At 44.6% G+C, this 23,222-nt stretch overlaps 1 protein-coding gene across 1 annotated transcript in view; it reads left to right on the top strand.

The window, feature by feature from the left end:
• The window catches only part of LOC311246516 (cyclin-dependent kinase 14-like), a gene marked incomplete at its 3' end in the record, with an annotated part of 332,639 nt that overhangs the window by 126,430 nt on the left and 182,987 nt on the right, over window positions 1-23,222 (top strand). The window contains exons 4-7 of the mRNA XM_084336667.1: window positions 4,889-4,983; window positions 6,689-6,768; window positions 13,940-13,949; window positions 17,619-17,715. Of these exons, the coding sequence (XP_084192793.1) occupies window positions 4,889-4,983; window positions 6,689-6,768; window positions 13,940-13,949; window positions 17,619-17,715 (282 nt within the window). The remainder of the gene's footprint in view (window positions 1-4,888; window positions 4,984-6,688; window positions 6,769-13,939; window positions 13,950-17,618; window positions 17,716-23,222) is intronic.

Genomic DNA, 23,222 nt, shown 5'->3' with positions numbered 1-23,222 from the left:
GATAAAAAAATTAAAAAATTAAATTCGCAATACTCAGCGTATCGCGATATATTTAGTATCGCGATACTATTGTATCGTGATGCAAGTATCACGATAGTATCGTATCGTGAGGTCTCTGGCGATTCCCACCCCTAATAAACAGTGAAAAGGACAGGACCCAACACTGAACTCTGCGGCACACCTTTAGTTAATGGATAACATCAACGGCACGTTGTCCATCCATGTATCTTCACCTGTGTTTACATTAAATTATTGATTAGTGTGGTATACCGTAACAGGGCTGACAGGGATGACATGGATGACAGGGCTCCAGCCTGACGGTGTAACAGGGATGACGGAGCTCCAGCCCGACGGTTGACACATAATACAGTAGAAGCTGGGGGCCTTTTGTCTCTCCTCACACTGCTGCTGTTCCCATATGATCCATCATCCTTTTGTGCCGTCTGTCAGGTTGTCATAATCCCTGAGAAAGTTGACACCAGCCAGGGTCTGTGCATACAGCGCAGGGCCCCATTCTCCAAGAGCTGTGGGGTCCACAGTTTTTCAGATTAAAATGTATTGTCAGCACAAGTACAGTACAACGAAAATAAGTTTGGCATCCAAGCAGAGTGCAAATGTAACAGTAGTAAGTAGGGATGCACCGATATGAAAATGTGCCACCGATACCGATACCGATTGTTCAACTAACACAATCGGCCGATACCGATACCGATATTTGTGGCAAAAAATTTCATTTTTTATTTAATTTTTTTGTAATATATATATATTTTTTGTAATATTTTTTTAATTTTTTTATGAAACTACTGTATATTTGTGTTACAAATTGTGCTCACCGATATGAACATAGGCCTCTTTACTTACTTAAAAAAAGGATACATCAAGAAATAGCACTATCTCTCTCCCAGTATGTTCTACAGGGCTGCAGCTAGATACTAGTTCTCCCAGTATGGTCTACCCGGCTGGGCTGCAGCTGGATACTATTGTCTCAACCAGAGCTCTCAACCAATGAAATTTTGATAGACAGTCGATTCTGCCAATTAAGTCACACACCGCTTGCATTTTTTACTTCCGGTTTTGTCCGCCATTGATTTTGACGAGAGGTTGTCTACAACAACAACAACGGCGGTGCGGCCGACGTTTAGCTTTTAGCTCCGCAGGATGACTTAAACGAGGCATAATGATTTTACTGCAACGAATGTTATAATAAAACAAAGCCTTTCTATACATGTGTCTGATTGAAAACTTTATTAACAGATTGCAGAATGGGTAAAACTCAGGGCTCTATGAGCAACAGAAGGAACTGAGCTAGTATGAATGCGTAATGCTTGCTACGTTCGGGTAAATAATATGCTGATGTTATTGAACGTGTAACACTAACTATATAACGTTAATGCCACAAAACGAATGCCTTGTTAATCATAAGTAGTAACTTTGATGCAGTAGCTTGTGTGTGTGTGTGGGGGGGGGGACTGGGGACAGCGTTGTGCAGGTCGCGAGTTAACTTCTTTTTGTCTTTTGACGCTACACAAATTGATGGATATTTATCGGCTACTGCCATCGGCACATTCGAGCTTATCGGCCGATTGCAGTCAACAAGGCACTTATCGGCCGATACCGATACCCGACCGATACATCGGTGCACCCCTAGTAGTAACTCATACTTGCCAGCAGCGTAACTAGTAAGAGTAGGTAAGGGATATGTACGTAGAGGTATAGATATAGTATCTACAGATATGTATTATCGTATTATGTATTAAGGATTATATGCAGGTATGTAAAGACAGATGTGTATATATAAATACATATACTGTATATATATATATATATATATATATATATATATATATATATATATATATATATATATATACAGTAAGAATAAATACATATATATATATATATAAAGCTAAAAGAAGAATACCTTCAAAAGAAAGAAGGGACCGCACACTCCTCAGGACTGGTTTTAGCTTTTTTTTGCACAGCGCGTTTAGCTTCTGCTTCCTCAGGTGCTATATCCTCAGGTGTCTGTACATATAGCTATAGCACCTGAGGAAGCAGAAACGAAACACGTTGTGCAATAAAAAAAAAGCTAAAACCAGTCCTGAGGAGTGTGCTTCTTTCTTTTGAAGGTATTCTTCTTTTAGCTTTATATATCTCTCTTGCGCTGACCTGCACCTCCAGTCGGGGTCCAACTAGATGTGCACAAGTCTTATTTAGTTTAACATATATATATATATATATATATATATATATATATATATATATATATATATATATATATATATATATATGTGGTACATCTATGTGAACTTCAGAGGTTTGACAGAAGCAACTAAAATGCTTATATTATGGTTAGGAAACCACCACTCGATAGTAAAATCGGTTAATTGCTGCATCCTTATTCAATCGTAGCAACCACAGAATACTCAACCACAAGAATCTCTGGTCCCATTTAGCCAGATGGAGTAGAGTGTTGTGGCGCTCTGCACATGGCACTAACACTGCCAAGGTTAAGGGTTTGATTCCCACTGGAGCCACCTTTTCTGAAAAAGGTATGCAGTCGCTCCATTGTAAAGCACTTTGCATAGTCCCTGGACTCTGTATCACTCTGCCCTCAGATTCATCATTCATTCACGACACTCATCACTTTGTCCTTTATGAGAAGGTTGGTTGATCTTCTCTAAAGGAGAGGCACAACAAACACTGGTATTTGTTCATTTTTAAGGCCCAGCCTTATTAGTAAGCTACCTACTTATGCTACATCATTATTGGTAAGCTACCTCCTTATACTACATCATTATTGGTAAGCTACCTCCATATACTACATCATTATTGGTAAGCTACAGTACCTCCTTATACTACATCATTATTGGTAATCTACCTCCTTATACTACATCATTATTGGTAAGCTACAGTACCTCCTTATACTACATCATTATTGGTAAGCTACCTCCTTATACTACATCATTATTGGTTAGCTACCTCCTTTTTTTTTATCCACTTTTTCTCCCATTTTTTTCTATATTTTCCTCCCATCCCAATTTCGTATCATCCAATTCAACCCTCCCCTGTCACGGACGCTGTTTCTTGCCTCCCACAAGCCGGCTGCAATGTGGACTAAGTCATACATAGCACAAGTCCCCTCCGGTACTTGAGGTAACAGCAGTCGCATCTTTTCACCTGCGCAGCTCGATCTCTCAGTGGCGAGGAGTAACGCGTGGGAGGCTCACGCTGCCCCCGACACTTCCTGATTCTACTGCGCAGGCGCACCAACCGACCTGTAGGAGTCGCTGTCCACAACGCCCGATCCCCACCCATCAGTTTCCCACCCCCTAATACGGCCAATGTGTATTAGTACGGACGACCAGCTAAACTGAAAGCAAATGTGGAGCGCTGGGCTCGAACTGACGAGCCCAGCGTCTCCAGCATTTCGTGGCGAGTGCCTTGCCCACTACGCCACGTAGCCGCCCGGTTAGCTACCTCCTTATACTACATCATTATTGGTTAGCTACCTCCTTATACTATGTCATTATTGGAATAAAAAAGTTTGGAACCTATGGAACTAGGGCTGGGCAATTAATAGAAGAAAAAAAATCGCGATCTCGATTCATAGACCTATGCAATCTCACTTTTAAGTTATGACGATTTTTTTTACTTTTTACTTTACTTTTTAAATGATTTTATTGAAAACATAAGAATCGTGAGAGAATCGTGATCTCAATTCTTAGAGAGAAAAATTGTGATTTACATTTTAGCAAGAATCGCCCAGCCCTATTCGTTCTAGTGACTGGCTGGTCCTTAAGTTAAGGTCCGTCAAGTTTGTTCTGAAAAGGGTCAATCTGCATTTTGCAATGATGCCCCTCTAGCTCATGGCATGAACTCCCAACAATCCTTAAAGCTTGAGATGATCCCCTCTGTTCCAGAGTTTAAAACATTGATCTCCAACCTTTGTCACATGTTTTAATAATTAATTTGTTATCCTTGCTCTTTGTGATTATGATTTTACACGTGATTTTTATATGCTTTTTATTTATACATTTCTTGCTTATGTACACTAATGAAAATGAGAACGGTGCTACTGGAGAAGCACTGTAGAAACGCAGCCATGTGATCTGCAGCGGTGCACGTCCCTGTGTCTTAAGTGGTAATCACAGTTCTGATCACAGTTCAGTAAACTCATTCAGACAGTCTGCTCGTTCTTCCTTCACGCCAGACCCTCCCTCCCCCTGGTGTTGCTGGAGTGTTTCTGAAGGGCGAAGAAAAAATGCGTCATTCGACTGTATATTCATGACTCGATGCTTTAGAATACAGATTGATGGGAAATACAGATTGCCTCGTCTGACACGCTTTTGAGGCTATTAATGAAGTAGCAAGTGTCTGAAAAGAGGAATTTACAATGTGTGTGTCTCTCTCTCTCTCCCTCTCTTCTCTCTCCCTCCCTCTCTTCTCTCTCCATCCCTCTCTTCTCTCACCCCTCTTTTATCTCTCTCTATCTCTATCCCTCCCTCTCTTCTCTTTCCCTCCCTCTCTTTATTGCCCTCCCTCTCTTCTCTCTCCCTCTCCCTCTCTCTCTCTCTCCCTCTCTTCTCTCCCTCCCTCCTCTCTTCTCTATCTCTCTCCATCCCTCCTATGTTCTCTCTCCATCCCTCTCTTTCCCTCCCTCCCTCCCTCCCTCCCTCCCTCCCTCCCTCCCTCCCTCCCTCCCTCCCTCCCTCCCTCTCTTCTCTCTCCCTCCCTCCCTCCCTCCCTCCCTCCCTCCCTCCCTCCCTCCATCCCTCCCTCCCTCCCTCCCTCCCTCCCTCCCTCCCTCCCTCCCTCTCTTCTCTCTCCCTCCCTCTCTTCTCTCTCCCTCTCTCTCTTCTCTCTCCCTCCCTCTCTCATGTTTCAGCCTACAAGCCCCAAGTTTGGAAAGGCGGATTCCTATGAGAAGCTGGAGAAACTGGGAGAAGGCTCATATGCCACAGTTTACAAAGGCAAAAGCAAGTGAGTACATTTGTGTGTGTAAATATACGTGTGTAAATATACACAAAGTCGGCGTCTAACCCACTTAATCTTCACACCCTTGATAAGCAGTGCCGTAAAACGCACGGTATATTGCCTTTAATTACGGCGCACGGGCGTAACCGAGTGATATAGGTTATGGTAATAACAGTTTGTGTGCATATTCTGAATTCAATATCCCCCCCCCCCATATCTCTCTAATGGAGTGAGCGACACATCCCAACCATGAAATGCAATTTTTTTTTTAAATTAAATTACTAAACTAAATTGAATCGTTTAATGGTTTTAGTGACAAACGTAATGTTGCACTTTTTCTCTTGTGTTTGTGCACGAAAAGCCAATTTGCCAGGTTTTCTACTAATTACCATCGAGAAAGCTAGAGTTCACGTGTCCCGCGAATGAATCAAAAACAAGCCCACGTCGATTTTTCTTAGTAATGAAGCTATTCTGGCGCCTCTCTCTCTCTCTCCCTCCACCACAATGGATTTGATTGGTGAGCCTCATTCGAGTTGTAATCCTCTGGCCTTGTATAGAGTCTCAGTCCGCTGCTCTTAAATTACATTTCATTGACTTAGAAGATTGCTGCAATTCTCCTCCTCCACTGGCTCTCAGGCTGCGTTCACACTCTTAAGCCTTACTGCTCAATTCTGATTTATTGACATCGTTCTTGGCCAATATCAGATTCCACGGTGAACCGCTCACGCTCCTGAACGGACCCCACAAATTAACGATAACGAAGTTGGGTGTGAGAAATTGTGAGTGACGTAAAAGTCACGTGAAAGTCGCACACGACTGTTCAGACTGAGGTCACGTTGCAAAAAGATCGGACCTGTATCTGATTTAACCCTTTCACTACCACACTACATAAGGTTAACCCTTTCACTACCACACTACAGCCGGTTAACCCTTTCACAACCACACTACAGAAGGTTAACCCTTTCACTACCACACTACATACCGTGTAGTGTGGTAGTGAAAGGGTTAACCTTCTGTAATGTGGTAGTGAAAGGGTTAAGGACGACATATGAAAGTGGCACCAAATCAGAATTGATAAGATCAGATTCCATGCGATCAGTGGTGGAAAGTAACTAAGTATTTGTACTCAAGTACTGTACTTGTTTGTATGTGAGTATTTTCATTTTAGGGAACTTTATACTTTTTCTCCACTACCTTTCAAGGGAAATATAGTACTTTTTACTCCACTACATTTATCTGAACCCATCGGTTACTAGTTACTTTGAAGAAAAGGATTTTGCATAGAAAACACAATATATACAAAAAATAAATGTATGAAGATTATATACTTTCACATTTGAAGCCTGTCAACTTCAAGACGATGTAATCAGAGCAGCGTAACTGGACCACATACCACTTTAACACAACCTTTAATCAGAGCAGCATGACTGGACCAAACACCACTTTAACACAACCTTTAATCAGAGCAGCATAACTGGACCACACACCATAGGTCAATGGATACACACGGCATGTAGAATGTGTACTTTTACTTTAGATACTAAAAGTACATTCAATAGCAAATACTTTTACTTAAGCCGAATTTGACAGTACTCATTTATCTGAGTATTTCTACTTTTACTTAAGTAAAGGAACTGTGTACTTCTTCCACCGCTGCATGTGATCTGTGCCGTTCACACTGTAACATGTGTTGCTGTCTCTGCGTCTCCAGGGTGAACGGCAAGCTGGTGGCTCTGAAGGTGATTCGCTTGCAAGAAGAGGAGGGGACTCCATTCACTGCAATAAGAGAAGGTAAGATAAGATAAGGTAATAATAATAATAATAATAATAATAATAATAATAATAATAATAATAATAATAATAATAATAATAATAATAATAATAATAATAATACATTTTATTTGTAGTGCACTTTTCGTTCACTAAGATCCCAAAGTGCTACAGGTTTAAAAACATAATATGAACAGAAAAGTAAAAACAACAACACAGGCCTGCTTTAACACATTCGGGGCCATTGGGATGAGTCTAATTAAAGTCAAGAGGACCGGGGAATGTAAACAAACGTGGGGCTGTTTGTACAGCTAAATCTATACTTTATAGTATTGCTATCTGTCCATTCTCATTGTCAATTGAGTCCATAAACCGTCCCTTCAAAATGGCTTAAAGAAAAAAAAATGCATCAATAGGTTCTCATTTTATAGCGCCGTGAATATAAGCGTTATACGGGATTTGGGACTAGTATATTTTCTGGAAGGCTAGATATAGGGCTAATAGCTGCTAACGTTATATCCAATGGCATTTCCGTTTTACAGATGCTACAGAAATAACTCAAACTGCATATGATCGGCACAATCCCAAAGCATGTATGCATGAAAGGGGGGGGGGGGGGTGGCAGGGGACGTCATTTATTATTATTGATTACCAATAACCGTGTCGCCTGGATGGCTATCAAAACAAGGCCCGATCGGCTGTAATTTACGTGAAAAAGATCTTACCATGAGCCGGTTGGATCCCCCCGAGCATTTCCCTGTTATCGATCGCCATCTGGTAGATCGCTATGTCCATTGGCTGATGATAAATCCCCTTATTGCATAGTGAAATCCGCAATTCAAAACATATCCCGTGCAACAGACAATAGCTATCGCTTCAGATGAGTAGAAAACTACATTAGAGATCCAAAAAAAGAAAGACAACTTCTGCCACAGGGAACACTCTATTATCGCGATAGCACCCCTAAGAGGATCTGGCCGGTATTGCATGTTGGCGAATTCAAAGAGTAGGGTAAATCTGCAGTGCCGCTCGGTGACCTTGAATAGGTTATTAAAATGGAATAAAAGCAAATACAAATTGCCACGGATATATCCGTGCTTCTGTCCACAACAGGTGGAATCGAAACACAGAGATCTCCGTGCTTTGGCGCCATTGTGTTAAGATCAAAAGCCATGCTGGTTCTGTTTGCATTACCCCACCCAGCACCCTTGGCAGAGGAGCTGCACAGAGAATGTGCTCGGCTGGTCATCTCTTCCCGGCAGGCCAAGTGTGTGTTAAGATTAGATTCAAGATTAGATGAGATTAGAATAAAATGTATTGCCATCATACAGCACAAGTACAGTACAACGAAAATAAGTTTGGCATCCAACCAGAGTGCAAATGTAACAGTCAAGTGCAATAGTAATATGCAATGTACAGTACAGGTGATTAAACTGGGTATAGAATACATGAATTAGTACTACTGAGTAATAGTGCTATTCAGATGTATGTACAGAGTTGTAGTATTAATATGTACAGTGATACAGGTATAAATACACTATGGTAGTAAGTTGTACTGGCCAGCTCACGAACAAACAATTGCACTCACATGCACGTGACCAGGCCACGCCCCCGCGTCCTGCTATAAGACGCCGGACATGGTCACACTCTACCTTCCTCGGAAAAAGTTTCCAACCAAGGGACCTCAGGGCACTAATAGCGAGACGCTCAGCCAGTATTCATATAACTAGGTTATAGTTTTCAAGTTTCAAGTTTCTTTAATAGTTGTCATATAGAAGTACAGAATACTTTTTTTTTATCCACTTTTATCCACTTTTTATCTTTTCACCTGCGCAGCTCGATCTCTCAGTGGCGAGGAGTAACGCGTGGGAGGCTCACGCTGCCCCCGACACTTCCTGATTCTACTGCGCAGGCGTACCAACCGACCTGTAGGAGTCGCTGTCCACAACGCCCGATCCCCACCCATCAGTTTCCCACCCCCTAATACGGCCAATGTGTATTAGTATGAATGTTGTGAAGGATCAGATTAAACCGAATATATATATTTATTTATATATATATATTTAAATAGTGTTTGTATATCGTTTGATATCCCCTGTATATTCCTTGTACAATATGCACTGAATATCCCTTTAGTCTACTAAACAGCCCATAATAGTTTCATTCTACCATTGGACGAGAACCTGGCGCCAGGTTGCCATACCCCTAGGTTCAAGTTCAATCGTGCCGCCCAACATGTCGTGGCAAGCCCCGGTTCCGCGTAGGAATACGTCTGGCGAAATACGAATGGTACTATTTGTTCATAGCGCATATATATATGGCGCAAGTAAAGTAGAACTTTCTTTTAGTCCAGTTCTTTACCCTCCAACAGAGTGACAGACGCGAAGCCTCACCCACGACGCACGTGTGGTGTAGTAAGGCCTACTTGGCCTCAGAATAGGCATTGAGATATCGTGTGGATTAATAGTTGAATAGTCATAGTTTGGCACTATACCGTCGAGTTGGACGTATTCTATTAAGCTAATAATAGTCTATTTATGTATGGTGCATCGTTCGGTTAGAGTTATAAAGTTATCAGTACCCCCATCGTTCCTGACGTTATCTGGACGCTTAACCAGGCTGGGCAGACCCCTAGTGGTGCTTGCATCCGAGGAGCTCCGGGCCAGGGCGACTGGACCTGTATATTGGATTACTCTACCCGGACGACGGCGAGCCTTCCACGGCTTGGATTATGCTTTGGGTGCTTTGATTATTCCATGGATAACGGCCAACACTGCGGAGTGTTGGAACTACCCCCCGGAGAGGACTCCAGGTGAGACGGCGCTCTACACCAGTGAGGTCGCCTCACGTCTCTCCGTTGTGGACCGGCAGCTACCGTCCACCAGAGGGTCCAGCTGTATTCGTCTGCGGACCGAGGTTCTGTGGGCACCGTGTTCAAGACTTTGAATTCTCCCAAGAAATCGTCGGCCAGATGGGATACCGCCAGCGGCTTCTCTAACCCCCCCTCCTACTGTCTTACAACCAGCGGGACCCCCCCCCCCCCCCTTAGTGTATCCAGCTATAATCATTTAAGTACCATCGCTATAGTTCCTAAATATCCAGGTTGTATACTTACTCCCTGCGTAACCAGAGATTGGACATTCAATGTTGATTTACCTACGAATACTCATTTGCCATACAAGTGCATATTTCAAATCATAAGTGTAAACAAGTGAACGTTGTATATACCTTTTGCTATATTAAATATTCGATTTGTACATTTGTGTGGACTTCGTTTCATCAGGTGGGAAAGTGTTCATCATACTTATATCATGTACTGGATGGCCAGAAGTTAAAGTACAAGAGGTAGTGGTATTAAATACCATATCTAACAATACAGTCAGGGAATTGTACCCCTCAGTTACAATGAACGACCAGCTAAACTGAAAGCAATGTGGAGCGCTGGGCTCGAACAGGCGAGCCCAGCGTCTCCGCATTCGTGGCGAGCGCCTTGCCCACTACGCCACATAGCCGCTAGAAGTACAGAATACTTTTATACAAAATGCTTCTTACTGTTACGCTCCAGAGACCTCCAGATAACCTTTCGTTATATATCATACTGGCCATCGCGTCTCGCTCTTTGCCATTATGAGATATGGGACAGAGCAGACGCGTGGCCCGACAAGTGTACCCCCTGAGGGCCCGTAAGCCCCAACCAGGGAGGAGGGGAGTCCCGTCCACCCGCCCGTCCTAACGAAGGGGGGGAGGCAGTTAACTCCACCACAGTGCGAAAAAAGGGGGAACCAGAGACCCCTGAAAACGCACAGCACAGGTGGGACCACGTGTGACACAGCACCTCGTGGCACACACCCACACACCCCTGCTAGCCCACCAAAGACCTCAGAACCGCCTGGGAGACAGAACCCCCAGTCATGTCCATGAGGTAAAACTTAACGAAGGGACCCGGGGAGGACCAGGAGGCCACAGCACAGATGTCCTCCACGAGGCCCCCCCTAACAGGGCAGCAGCCCGAGGGGGGACCTGTCCAGCCAACGTGCAGCAAAAGGCAACGCCCCCGCACAACCAATGTGCTGCTTGGACAGCACCTCACCCGCGCAAGGGCAACCGTAACAAACAAACAGTTGAACGGAAGTCCTGAGAGTCCGAGTCCTGAGGTAAACCCCCAGTGCACGGACAGGACACGACAGCTGAAGGCCTGCCTCCAACTCACCAGCGTGAGGAGGCGGACGAACGCCTGAACCATAATATCCCTGGAGCGAAAGAGCTCCGGATATTCTTTGGCACGAAGACTGGATTAGGCCTCAGAGTCGCACCGCTATCGGCCGGATAGACAGGCACTCAGGCCGCACCGAGAGAGCACACAGCTCACCCACGCGCTTAGCGGAGGTGATGGCCAAAAAGAACGTGGTTTTCAAAGACAGCAGATCCAATGGCGCCTGCTCAAGAGGCTCAAACGGGGCCTCCGACAACCGGCCCAGGACCAGTTGGAGGTCCCACTCGGAGACAGAGAACGTTCCACAGGCTTGAGACGCCGAACGCCAAGCAGGAATGTTCAACGAGAGGGTGGCTGAACAATGTTCCGCCCCCACACTCTACCATATGCCACTCCCCAGCGTAAGCCGCGGTAGAGGACGGAGCGTGCGTGTACCGGATAGCGTTAACCACAGAATAGTCAAGATGCATCCCCACCAGATTCACACTGTCAGCAGCCAAGCCTAGAGCCTGCCCCAGAACAGGAGGCAGAACAGAGTTCCGCATTCCTGAGAGAGGGCCCATGGTGACCACGGAACAGGCCACGACGGGGCCACCAAGAGCTGAATCAGGGCCGGAGACCACACAGCTGAGCCCCGGCCCGGCGCGACCAAGTCCCGCGCTCCCGACGTACCCGCCCCGACAGCTGAACTATCAGGTGTAAGGGGGGGAATGCGTACAGAATCCCGGACGGCCACGGAATCGGTCCCAGACCTGCTCGACTATGTCTAGACGTAGTCCCCACTCATCAGGGTGAGGACCGCCCCGCGACATCACACCTGCACCCACATTCTCCCTGCCAGGGATGTGGAGAGCCCTCAGACAGAGCAAATGGAGAACGCCCATAGCCAGAGCCCGCCGCCGCCCGGTGCAGACGGGGGGAGCGCACTCCTCCCTGTCTGACAATATACGACGCTGACGTCGTGTTGTCCATCCTGACCAAAACATGCTTGCCCACAACAAGGTGGTCGAGCCGTTTAAGGACCAGAAGGACTGCCTTCAATTCCAACACATTGAATGTAGCGCAGACCGGGCAGCTGCCCCCTACTGCGTTGGCCCGACACGTCCCCCCCCCATCCCATGAGGGAGGCGTCGGTGAAGACCGTGACGTGTGACAGCCTGCTGCCCACAGGGACCCCGCAGGTGAGGGCACCAGACCCTCCCCAGAAGACGAGGTCCCCCAGTACTGACATGGGAACCTTCAGCCGCTTCCACATGTCTCACACCGGGTCCATTTCCATACTGGAAAAAATCACCTCTGTATCCTCCTCATGAAGAGGAGGCCAAGAGGGACCCCAGCAGCAGGCGCATCACGGACAGCGCCGTAACCGTCCTAGGACGGAACCTCCCGAGCGCGCCGAGAACCAACCACTCGCCGCCGCTCTGAGAGGGATGCCCATATAGACCTTGAGCTTAGAAAAAGCCCAAGTACTCCACCCGTTAACTGGGAAGAGGAGAACTCTACTTCCAGTCTACAGCAAAACCCAGGCTGGTGAGACACCACCTGCCTGGTATGAGACCTGGCGATCTACCCTGACCGGCCAAGGACCAGAACGTCGTCCAGGGCAGAATACAATTCGTAACCCCAGACGACGCAGAGGCCCCAGCGCGGTCTCCACGCACTTGGTGAAGATGCAGGGAGCCAGAGAGTAGCCGAACGGCAGCCTCTGGTACCCGTACGCTAAGCCCTGCAAGGGAAGCGTAGGTAAGCCCTAGAATGGAAGATCGGGATGCGAATATGCATCCTACAGGTCTATGGAGGTGAACCAGTCCCCCACCTGACAGCGTCTAACAGGTGGGAGACGGTCAACATTCTGAACCTTCCATGGGACAGGTCCAGTATGGGTCTGACACCCCCCCCCCCCCCCCCCCCGATTTATCGGGCACCAGAGAATACCGGGAGGAAACGCCACGCATCGCGTCCTCCTTTGGGACCACGATGATGGCTTGGTTCGCCAACAGAGATTGGATCTCGTCGGCCAGAGCTGTCACTGATGTTGACCCTGACAATAGGGTCTGTACCAAACCTGAAAACGGAGCGTGGGGTTGTGCAATCTGCAACACAAGTCCCCGCCTCAGCGTTCTCTCCATCCACCTCGACATATGGCACTGCTGTAGCCATATGTGACGATAATCCCAAGCGCACCCGCCGCCACTTGCCGCTGGTCCGCCAGGAACCGTAGATAGGCGGCCCGGTCCCACCCGTTGTGCGTTGCCAACCCTGGACTCGCCAACCACACGAGCAGGGCATCTCGTGGAGCTGGGATATCGCACCCTGACACTACCAACGAGGCAATCGCACCCAAGGGGGGACCCCGACAGAAAGGGCCGGTTTGATACGGGGGAAGCTGACATCACACTGGGTGACAAAAGCTCCCCCACTGAACACTTCCCCGGCATGGCCCCACACTGCCCGATAGGGTGGGTTCCTACACACTGTAGCCCTGCAGTGATATTACTACCACCCAAACCATGCGTGCCTGACTGACCACCGCCGGTCTTCCGGCCGTGGGAGGCACTAACGTGATACCCGGCCTGGCGAGGGCGGGGCTGGGGAACTCGCGATGCGACCCCCTGGGCCTCGAGTTCCCCCGCTGACAACCTTCGTCGTTGACAGACACAACACCAGGCTCACCAAACACAGATGCAGAACGTGTGGCGTGGGAGTCGCTTGACAGCACAGCATTATCACGGACAGACCCAGGCCTAGCCAGCAACTGGGTGTCAGCCCCTGTCCCCATGAGAAGCGAAACGTGGGGCCGCTCGTGCTTCACTGAAGGCACGCGGCCCGCAGCCAAAGGGAACAAATCATATAGAGACCGGAGAGCGAGCTAGACACAGCTAGACGTAACGGTTTTTTAGGGCGTGCTCATCTAATGTAGCCGATCCCTCGGCCGCCAAGGCTGTCAGCCTTGTGATCACCTGTTGTCTTTGTGTCCAGGGTACCTCAGGTGGGGGAAACATGGCTGCTGGTTGGGGGCCTCAAGGGGAGACTGATCCAACCAAAGATGTCTGTAAACAAGCGTTGACAGCATCCTAGCCCTCCCTGCGGTTATAGCTTGCGGCTAGGTCAAAAGCTAATTCCTCAAAACCTTGCGCGATGTTTCGACGTCGGCTGGCCCTAAGGCCCCACCACCCGACACCATTTTTGACAGAAAAAAACAGCAATTCGAACAATGTTGCTAGTCGCTGTTAATTCCATACCGCGGCGGTATAGGCTTTAACAGCCCACCAGCCACCTGCCGGGCCGACTCGCCTCATGGCGTCGGCCGGGCGGGACACCGTTCCACCATGTCAGAGGCAAAGGGCTGATGCCACCTGCTTCACAAGCACGGAGCACCAGTGGTGGCTGCAGACAAAAGACTACTACTAGTGAAGCACTGCCTCACTAGTAGGCATGCAGCAACCTCCACTGGTGTGCACCCATGCAGGGGTAAATGAATAAATGAACGAAAACTCCACTAACACACTGCAGAATGGGCTAGCCATTCAGAGAGTGAACAGTTTCAAGTACCTCGGAGCCCACATATCCGAGGACTTGACATGGACCACACACATTGACAGTGTTGTGAAGAAGGCACGACAACGCCTCTACTTCCTCAGGCGCCTAAGGAAGTTCCAAGTCAGTCAGAAGATCCTTAGGAACTTCTACTCATGTACAATAGAGAGCATCCTGACCGGCAACATCACCTCCTGGTTTGGGAATAGCACTGCACAAGACCGTAGCAGACTACAAAGAGTGACACGTTCAGCCGAACGCACAATTGGAGGGGGGCTTCCCACCCTCCAGAACATTTACAACAAGCGGTGCAAGGGGAAGGCTAAGAGAATTATTAAGGACTCGAGCCACCCGAACAACTGCCTCTTTGAACTGCTGCGGTCAGGCAAGCGATACCGGAGTCTTAAGGCGAGCACAGAAAGACTCAGAAGAAGCTTCTATCCCCAGGCCATCAGGCTGTTAAACGAACAATAATCACTATGCAACAACCATCAAATGCACACAGCACACACACCCACACGCACACACTCACTCAAACAAACAACACACTGCAGCACCCACTCTCCACACTTTAGATCACACAAACACACTTACACTTTATATTTATTGATAAAGGATTTGCACTACAACGCGTACACCTACTGTGAATTGTACCTAAATTGCACCTCGTCCCATTTCTCCATTTCTGCCTTGCACTATATAGTATTGTATATTAGTACACTGCACAGTATTGTATATTGTATGGTAACTACGTCTATTCTGCATCGAACATTGTACATATGTCTAAACTGAACACTGTGACCTCATTTTTTTTACTTCTAATTTTACTATGTTATTTTATTCCATACTTATCTTGTCTTGCACAGTCTCTGGAGCGCAACAGTAAGAAGCATTTTGTATAAAAGTATTCTGTACTTCTGTATGACAACTATTAAAGAAACTTGAAACTTGAAACTTGAAAACTATACACAATTGTTAAGGGGATGCAGACCAGAGAAAACACCAGTCCCGCACACAATTCATAGATTCACAAAAAGCACACCAGCCCTGAGCCTCAGCCCATCCACCCATGAAAATGGTTAACAAGCCCCCGTTAAACCCCCAACATTAGACACTGATTGACCGTCAGCATGAATGGTTAAGAGGAGGGAAGACCTTCTAGTAAAGACAGCCCTCGGCGGGGAACAAAGAACGGAGACCTGGGTTCCATCCTTGAGGATAATCTTTCCTGTGACAAAATGGCATCCAATGTAATAAAAAAAAGTCAACCAACGAACTTGATTCTTGTACCGGATCTCCTCTCTGGTAAACAAGAATACCCTGACGACTCTGGCAGGAGCACTCATTCAAGGGTACTACGACTATGCTTGCACCTCATGGTACCAAAGCACCTCAAAGGCACTAAAAAACAAATTACAAACATCTCAAAACAAACTAGTCAGACTACTGCTTGACCTGACTCCTAGAACCCACCTCACCCCTGCCCACTTTGACAACCTAGGATGGCTTAGAGTAGACGACAGAGTACAGCAACTTGCAATGGGCCTGGTCTACAAGATACACTACACGACCAAGGTACCCATGTACATGTCAAAATACTTCCCAAAGGTCAGTGAATACCACGATCACAACACCAGAGGGAGCTCCACAAATCATGTTAAACCCAGATTTGGCTCAAACAAGGGACTAAACACGTTTCGCAATTATGCCACATCAATGTGGAACGGCCTACCTAAAGCTGTAAAGGAATGTGAATCACTACCCACCTTCAAAAACACTCTAAAAAAACACCTACGGGAGACTGCAATTCAAAACTGGCCCCTACAAATGTCCTAACCCAGTTGTACAGTAAATTACCAAGTATGGCTTTGTCAGTATTCCAATGTACAATGTACAGTGTTTTAGCATTAGCCGCGCGCACTAGGATAGTTGGGAAAACACCCAAAACAGAGTCATGGCGACCATGTTTTCCCAAATATCCTGCCCCTCGCGCCAATACATCACACGGCTGTCTCACGGGACAACCAGCAGTATTACTCTTATGCTAGTATCAATGCCTGACAACGCAGGCCTACCTGTGCGCGACATAGCTCGACTGCTAACCGTCGCACGATGTCCCTCGATCCGCTGTCACGAGATGAGGAACCCCAGGACAGGCCCGATGCGCTGCTAGGATGTGCGGAGAAGATTCCAGGGGCTGGTGAACCTCCGGCGAAAACCCAACATTGTCTAATTTCTCCCTGCGTTTCATAACAACTAGTTCACGGAGTGCACTGCAACGTCCGTGTTGGAAACAAAAAAAGAGGAAGGTGGAGTGTGACCATGTCCGGCGTCTTATAGCAGGACGCGGGGGCGTGGCCTGGTCACGTGCATGTGAGTGCAATTGTTTGTTCGTGAGCACAGTAGGTGCTAGGAGATAAGAGATATCTCATAATGGCAAAGAGCGAGACGCGATGGCCAGTATGATATATAACTAGTAAGAGTAGGTAAGGGATATGTACAGATATAGATATAGTATCTACAGATATGTACAAATGATTATATGCAGGTATGTACAGACAGATGTCTGTGCGTGTGTAATGTATATATATATATATATATATATATATATACATATATATATATATATATATACATATATAAAAGCAGTAACTATAGATATATACATGTACAGCACTATTGTACTTACTATTTACTGCTTTATATATATATATATATATATATATATATATATATATATATATATATATATATATATATATATATATATATATATATAAAAGCAGTAAATATAGATATATACATGTACAGCACTATTGTACTTGCTATCACACATTTATATGGGTAGACTATAGTATGAGGTAGCTAGTTATGATTATTATGATTACTATGATGATTACAGTGTAGGGCGGCTGTAGACACAGTGAAAGCAGGTATAAATCGAGTACATTCAACAGAGTTCAAAATTGGTACAGTATGGGTGTGTCTGTACAGAGTGTCTCGTCTCCTGGCTAACCGGGAGCTGAGCGTGAGGCGGTGAGAACACGCTGTGCTCCACTGGGCACACACACTCAAGACGAGACCATCACTCTGCCTGTTTGATCTGCGTGATCCCGGCCAGGCTGATGAGGAGAGAGCCGCCCGGTAGCGGCCCCCTTCGCCCCACACCACCCTGGCCCTCGCCCCCGCCTCCCCCATATCATCCTCTGTCTTCCCCCGTGAGCGGATCAGAAAGGCACTTTGAAATTGAACTAATTCAGCAATTACTGGGCGGGAAGCGGCCATGCTCGAGACGTGGACGGAATTACAGGCTGGTGGTGGTGAAGGCAATGAGAGGAGAGACTCAGGTGTGTGTGCGTGTGTGTGCGTGTGAGTTTGAGTAAACTCATTACCAACACAGACGCTCCCTGTCAGTAGGGAGATATGGCGTATGGATGTTTTAAAACGGTGCAGTCTTTGAGGCAGAACTTGAATTACCCATATAACTGTATGATAGCATGTACAATAATGCTGTATAGCGTAAGCGTATATATTTATACACATATTCTTACCTAGGGCTGGGCGATATGGCCAAAAATGATATCACGATAACGATATGATGATGTTATCATATCACTCTATATCGATAATTATCGATATTGTTATAAGTATATATAAAAAAGAATATTATTATTATTTACTTTTTTTAACAACAGATGTATGTTTATTTTGCAGCAATTCTTTGTCATTGCCGCCATCTTTCGTGTTACATCCCCTCACACTCCAGTTCTCAGGCTGCAGCTGGTTTGAAAGCGAAAGTAAACCGGCTTCTCTGTTGGCTGTGGCTCCAGGGGAGTTGAATAGTTCTGGCTCTGCTAGTTTCTTTTCTATCTTTTGGCGCTTTTTAGGTGGACAAACCACTGCACATGTGCACCATGACTTGCGACTGGAGACTAGCTCTGCTAGCACACATAGCCTACTGTGTACAGACAGTTTCAAACTGTATTTTAAATTGGAAAGCAAACAAAATAAATGGACAAGAGACAAATGTATCTCAATTTGGTCAGTATTGTCATTTGGACAAGCAAAGCCATTACTTTAAGTTGCAGGCAAGAAAGACAAGCCTGTCCACTGTCTCTGGTTTTAAAACTGCCATGTTGATATTTTTTATTATCAATCGATATCGATTATTAAAATATATCGCGATAATTATCCTTATCGTTTTATCGCCCAGCCCTATTCTTACTATGTACACATGCAGGGAACAAAATAAGTACCCGCCAAGTGCCAATGGCGGGCAGATTTAAGGTTTGGCGGGTAACAATGAGAGGTCTGCCCGCCACCTGGCCGGTAACAAAATAGTTCATATCGATACTCTTATTTTGAAAATCCTGTGGCGGGTCTCATTTCCGCCCCAAGCGCAGCTCCAGCTATAATATCTATGGCTCCGGCAGCTAGCAACGTTCGGTTCATATCGATACTCTTATTTTGAAAATCCTGTGGCAACTCGGTGAGTCATATCCGCCCAGTCCGTGCTTCTGCTGACATTAAGCAGAGCAGGGCTACACAGCAGTGCGCCTATTTTGCGACCCGAAATAAGTCTGTGTTTTTTCTTTTCTTTTTCACAACGGATCAAATGCATCTAACATGCTTTGCATCGTCGCCATTCCTTTATGCCCACATCGCCCGAAATTAACGTTACGTTAGCGTAAGCTAACAAGCTAATCCTGATCAGAGGCAGAGCGATAGAGAACAGCAGAAAGGGAAATGGGGGGGGGGGGGGCACTCTCCCTTTCTCTGTGTGTGTGCGCGTTTGGAAAGTCGATGAAGTCAGGAGTATATTATAGTAAACTGAGGATGGACAGATAATGTTGATATTCAAATATAAAAAGGTTGGTTGCCCTATAAATATATATATATATATATATATATATATATATATATATATATATATATATATATATATATATATATATATATATATATATATATATATATAATATATGCAATAATTAAATATATAAATGTAAATATTATTATTAAATGGGTTACAATTACAAATATGTGGAAGTGGAACCATATGGAAGGAGTAAGCCTGCCGCTAAAAAGAAAACCCACCGCGCCTTTCTCAGACGAAAAAGAACGTTTCGAGAGGAGTGGAAGTTTGAAGACAGACTAGACTACAATATGATGCGGGGTGGTGAGTTGAAACAGTGTGTGTGTGTCCCGACCCCACTTCTATGTTTCAATAAATTATTTGCATTTAAAACTATTAACGCTGACTCATTCCTTCAGTTCACTCAAAATTATACTAATATTCCTTATGTTGTTTATGATATTAATTGAAAATAGCATATGAGAGTATTATATAGTAATAATAAACACATGGTGATATACTAAAAAGGTTTTTATAATTTTTGGCTGGTAAAATATCTGCCTGGCTGGTAGTTTTTAAAATCTACCAGCCAAATGGCTGGTAAGTCAAAAAGTTAATTTTGTTCCCTGTACATGCATGCATTATTACCATATATATATATATATTCTTACCGTATATATATACATGTACACATACTGTACATGTATTCTTACCGTATATATATATATATATACTAAGGCTGTCAAATATATTGCGTTAATATCGCGTTAACTCCCGATTCTATTAAAAAAAATGTACTAGACTTCACTCAGGTGTATTATTGATGCTCTCATTGATACTATGTTTGTTTCTGAAGTGTGTGTGTGTGTGTGTGAGATATAGAGAGAGATGGGGGTGAGAGAGATGAGGAAGGGGCAAAAGAGAAAAAGAGCTGGGAGAGTGTGTGTGTGAGGGAGAGAGGGGGGTGTGTGATTAATCAGCCATTGTGTGTGTGAATGTAACAAGTTCCTAACGTTTTCTTTCCCCTATTATTTCATGCACACTTTATTCATTGTTTTAAATTATTATTTTCTTTTAAGTTATTTTGTGCATCACTCTGTTTTGAATTTGATGCAAATTTGCAATGCATGAGGGTCATCCTTTTGTGTTAAATGGCTGCACAAAGCAAGCATTTGTTGACTCGCATGTTGATAAGAGTATTAAAACTTGGAACTTGAAAAAGATCTGTTTAAGGTAAAAAAAAAAAAATTGATTAATTTGCGATTAATCGCGAGTTAACTATGGACAATCATGCGATTAATCGAGTTAAATATTTTAATCGTTTGACAGCACTAATATATACACATATTCTTACCGTATATATATGTACATATTCTTACCGTATATATCTATCCACATCTTTCTCTACATAACTGCATATAATCCTTTTTACCTTTTACTATATCTATATCAGTACATACCCTTACCTACTCTTACTAGTAGGGATGCCCCGATCGATCGGCCAGCGATCGGTATCGGCCGATATTCAGTATAAATATGAGATCGGTGAATTCCGATAATGCTTTATTTTCGCCGATCGTGAAAACCGATCGAAAAACATGATCCAATTCTTAGCAGAGATCTCACTCGCTGACTTCTGGCTCAAGCACACAGAGCTGCAGCGCACTGCCCCTCCCCCTCCTCCTCCTCCTGCCCCTCCCGCACCCGTGTAAACACAGAGGCTCCGGCAGTCTGTTAATGTGGTGCATGACACCTCCGTGAGCTAACGTTAGCTACCTAGCTAACGTTACTGTTTAAACTAAATGACCCAGTCAACTATCCACTTTTAGTTTAATACATGATGCATTGCCTAACGTTATCTAGCTGGCTAGCTACTGATAGCTGCTGATATCAACAAATGCTCCAGCAATAGTCGAGTGCATGATACCTCCGTTAGCTCGGTAGCCAACGTTAGCTCACGTTAGCTCTATATGAAATGTCCCAGTAACTAAATAGTTCACTGAGGCGTTGTCTTAACGTTATCTAGCTGGCTAGCAGTAGCTACAGATAGCTCCTGATATCAATGTCTTATAACATTGATTCGATGCGTATTCGAGCCCCTGGCTTGCATCGCATGAGGGCATGCTGAATGTGATTTGACCAAAGCAGAGTATACAAATAGGGTCCAGATGCAGTGCCGGAGAATCCTGGCTATAGCTGGAGGCTACACACAGACAGTGGAGCTGTTTGCAGATAGCGAGCATTTTGACTTGTTGCATGGTGGCGATGTCTCGCAGATAATACAACTACAAGTATGATTATATAATATATATATTTTATAAAAAAATAAATAAATAAAATTATATATTTAATTTTTTTTAATATAAAACCAAAAACTATCGGTATTGGTATCAGCCGATATGGCTCATAGACGATCGGTGATCGGTATCGGTGGCAAAAAACGTGATCGGGGCATCCCTACTTACTAGTTATGCTGCTGACCAGTATGACTTACTACCATAGTGTCTTTATACCTGTATCACTCTACATATTAATAGTACTACAACTCTGTACATACATCTGATTAGCACTATTACTCAGTAGTACTCATTTATATAGTTTATTCCCAGTTTAATCACCTGTACATTGTATATGACTATTTCACTGTTACATGTGCACTCTGGTTGGATGCAAAACCTCTTTTTGTTGTACTGTACGATGACAATACATGTTAATCTAATCTAATCTAGTCTACACTGCTAACTCACCACTTTGAGAGGTTGACTACTTCATTTGATCTGATTTTTCATATATATATATATATATATATATATATATATATATATATATATATATATATATATATATATATATATATATATATATATATATATATATATATTAAACCTGTAGGTGTTCATGCATGTATTCATGAAGGTCCCGTCATGAGCTCTCAGGCTCACCGTAGATCAGACCGTCAGAAGGTCGTCTGTGCCCTTGGAAAGAAACTTAAATGCTAAATTAATCACATTTGCAACAGTCTGAAAATCCATTTATGTCTCATGATTAAAAGAAAGGGCTCTGCTGTGTTGTTCCACTTTAACGAGATAAGATTTCTCCACTGTTTGTTTGCCCCGCGGTCGTGTCTCTGTGATTGACGGACAGAACGCTTTGGTGTTTGGCTGCCGGTCTCTGATTGGATCCTTTAAACACATGCAAGCCACTTGTTAAAGGGGAAGTTCACCCAAATAAAAATTATTGAATAAAAAAATCATATTTCCCCTAATAAGTTCATCCAAAATAAAAATGATTGCAATAAAAAAATCATATTTCCCCCAAATACGTTCACCCAAAATAAAAATAAATGTGAAATAAAAAATCATATTCCCCCCCTTTTAGGAAACCTAAATACGGAATAGTGTTTAGTTTTAGCCAAAAGTAAAACAAATTATTTCAGTTAACCAAGTAGTTTTAGTTTGTAGTTTAGTTAACTATAATAGCCTTTGTCCCAGAGAGGGCTTCCAGCTCTGACTATTACCACTAATTGCAGTGTTTCACTTGGAGACAATAGACAGAGAGCTTTGCCTGTGCAGTAATGGGAGGGATGCTCTTCTCCCCGAGCCACTTCCTAGCTCCTCTCTCTCTCTCTCTCTCTCTCTCTCTCTCTTCTCTCTCTCTCTCTCTCTCTCTCTCTCTCTCTCTCTCTCTCTCTCTCTCTCTCTCTCTCTCTCTTCTCTCTCTCTCTCTCTCTCTCTCTCTCTCTCTCTCTCTCTCTCTCTCTCTCTCTCTCTCTCTCTCCCTCTCTCTCTCACAAACTTCTATTTAATCACCGAGCTGTATACAAATTAGTGTGAGAATTTATACCAGCTAATTCACCCTCTCCACGTTCCC

Source organism: Notolepis coatsorum (assembly GCF_963971535.1).
Source record: "Notolepis coatsorum genome assembly, chromosome: 19".
NCBI classification, from domain to species: Eukaryota; Metazoa; Chordata; class Actinopteri; order Aulopiformes; family Paralepididae; genus Notolepis; species Notolepis coatsorum.
The sequence above is the reverse complement of the archived record's forward strand: the minus strand, read 5'-3'. Positions and strand labels throughout refer to the sequence as shown.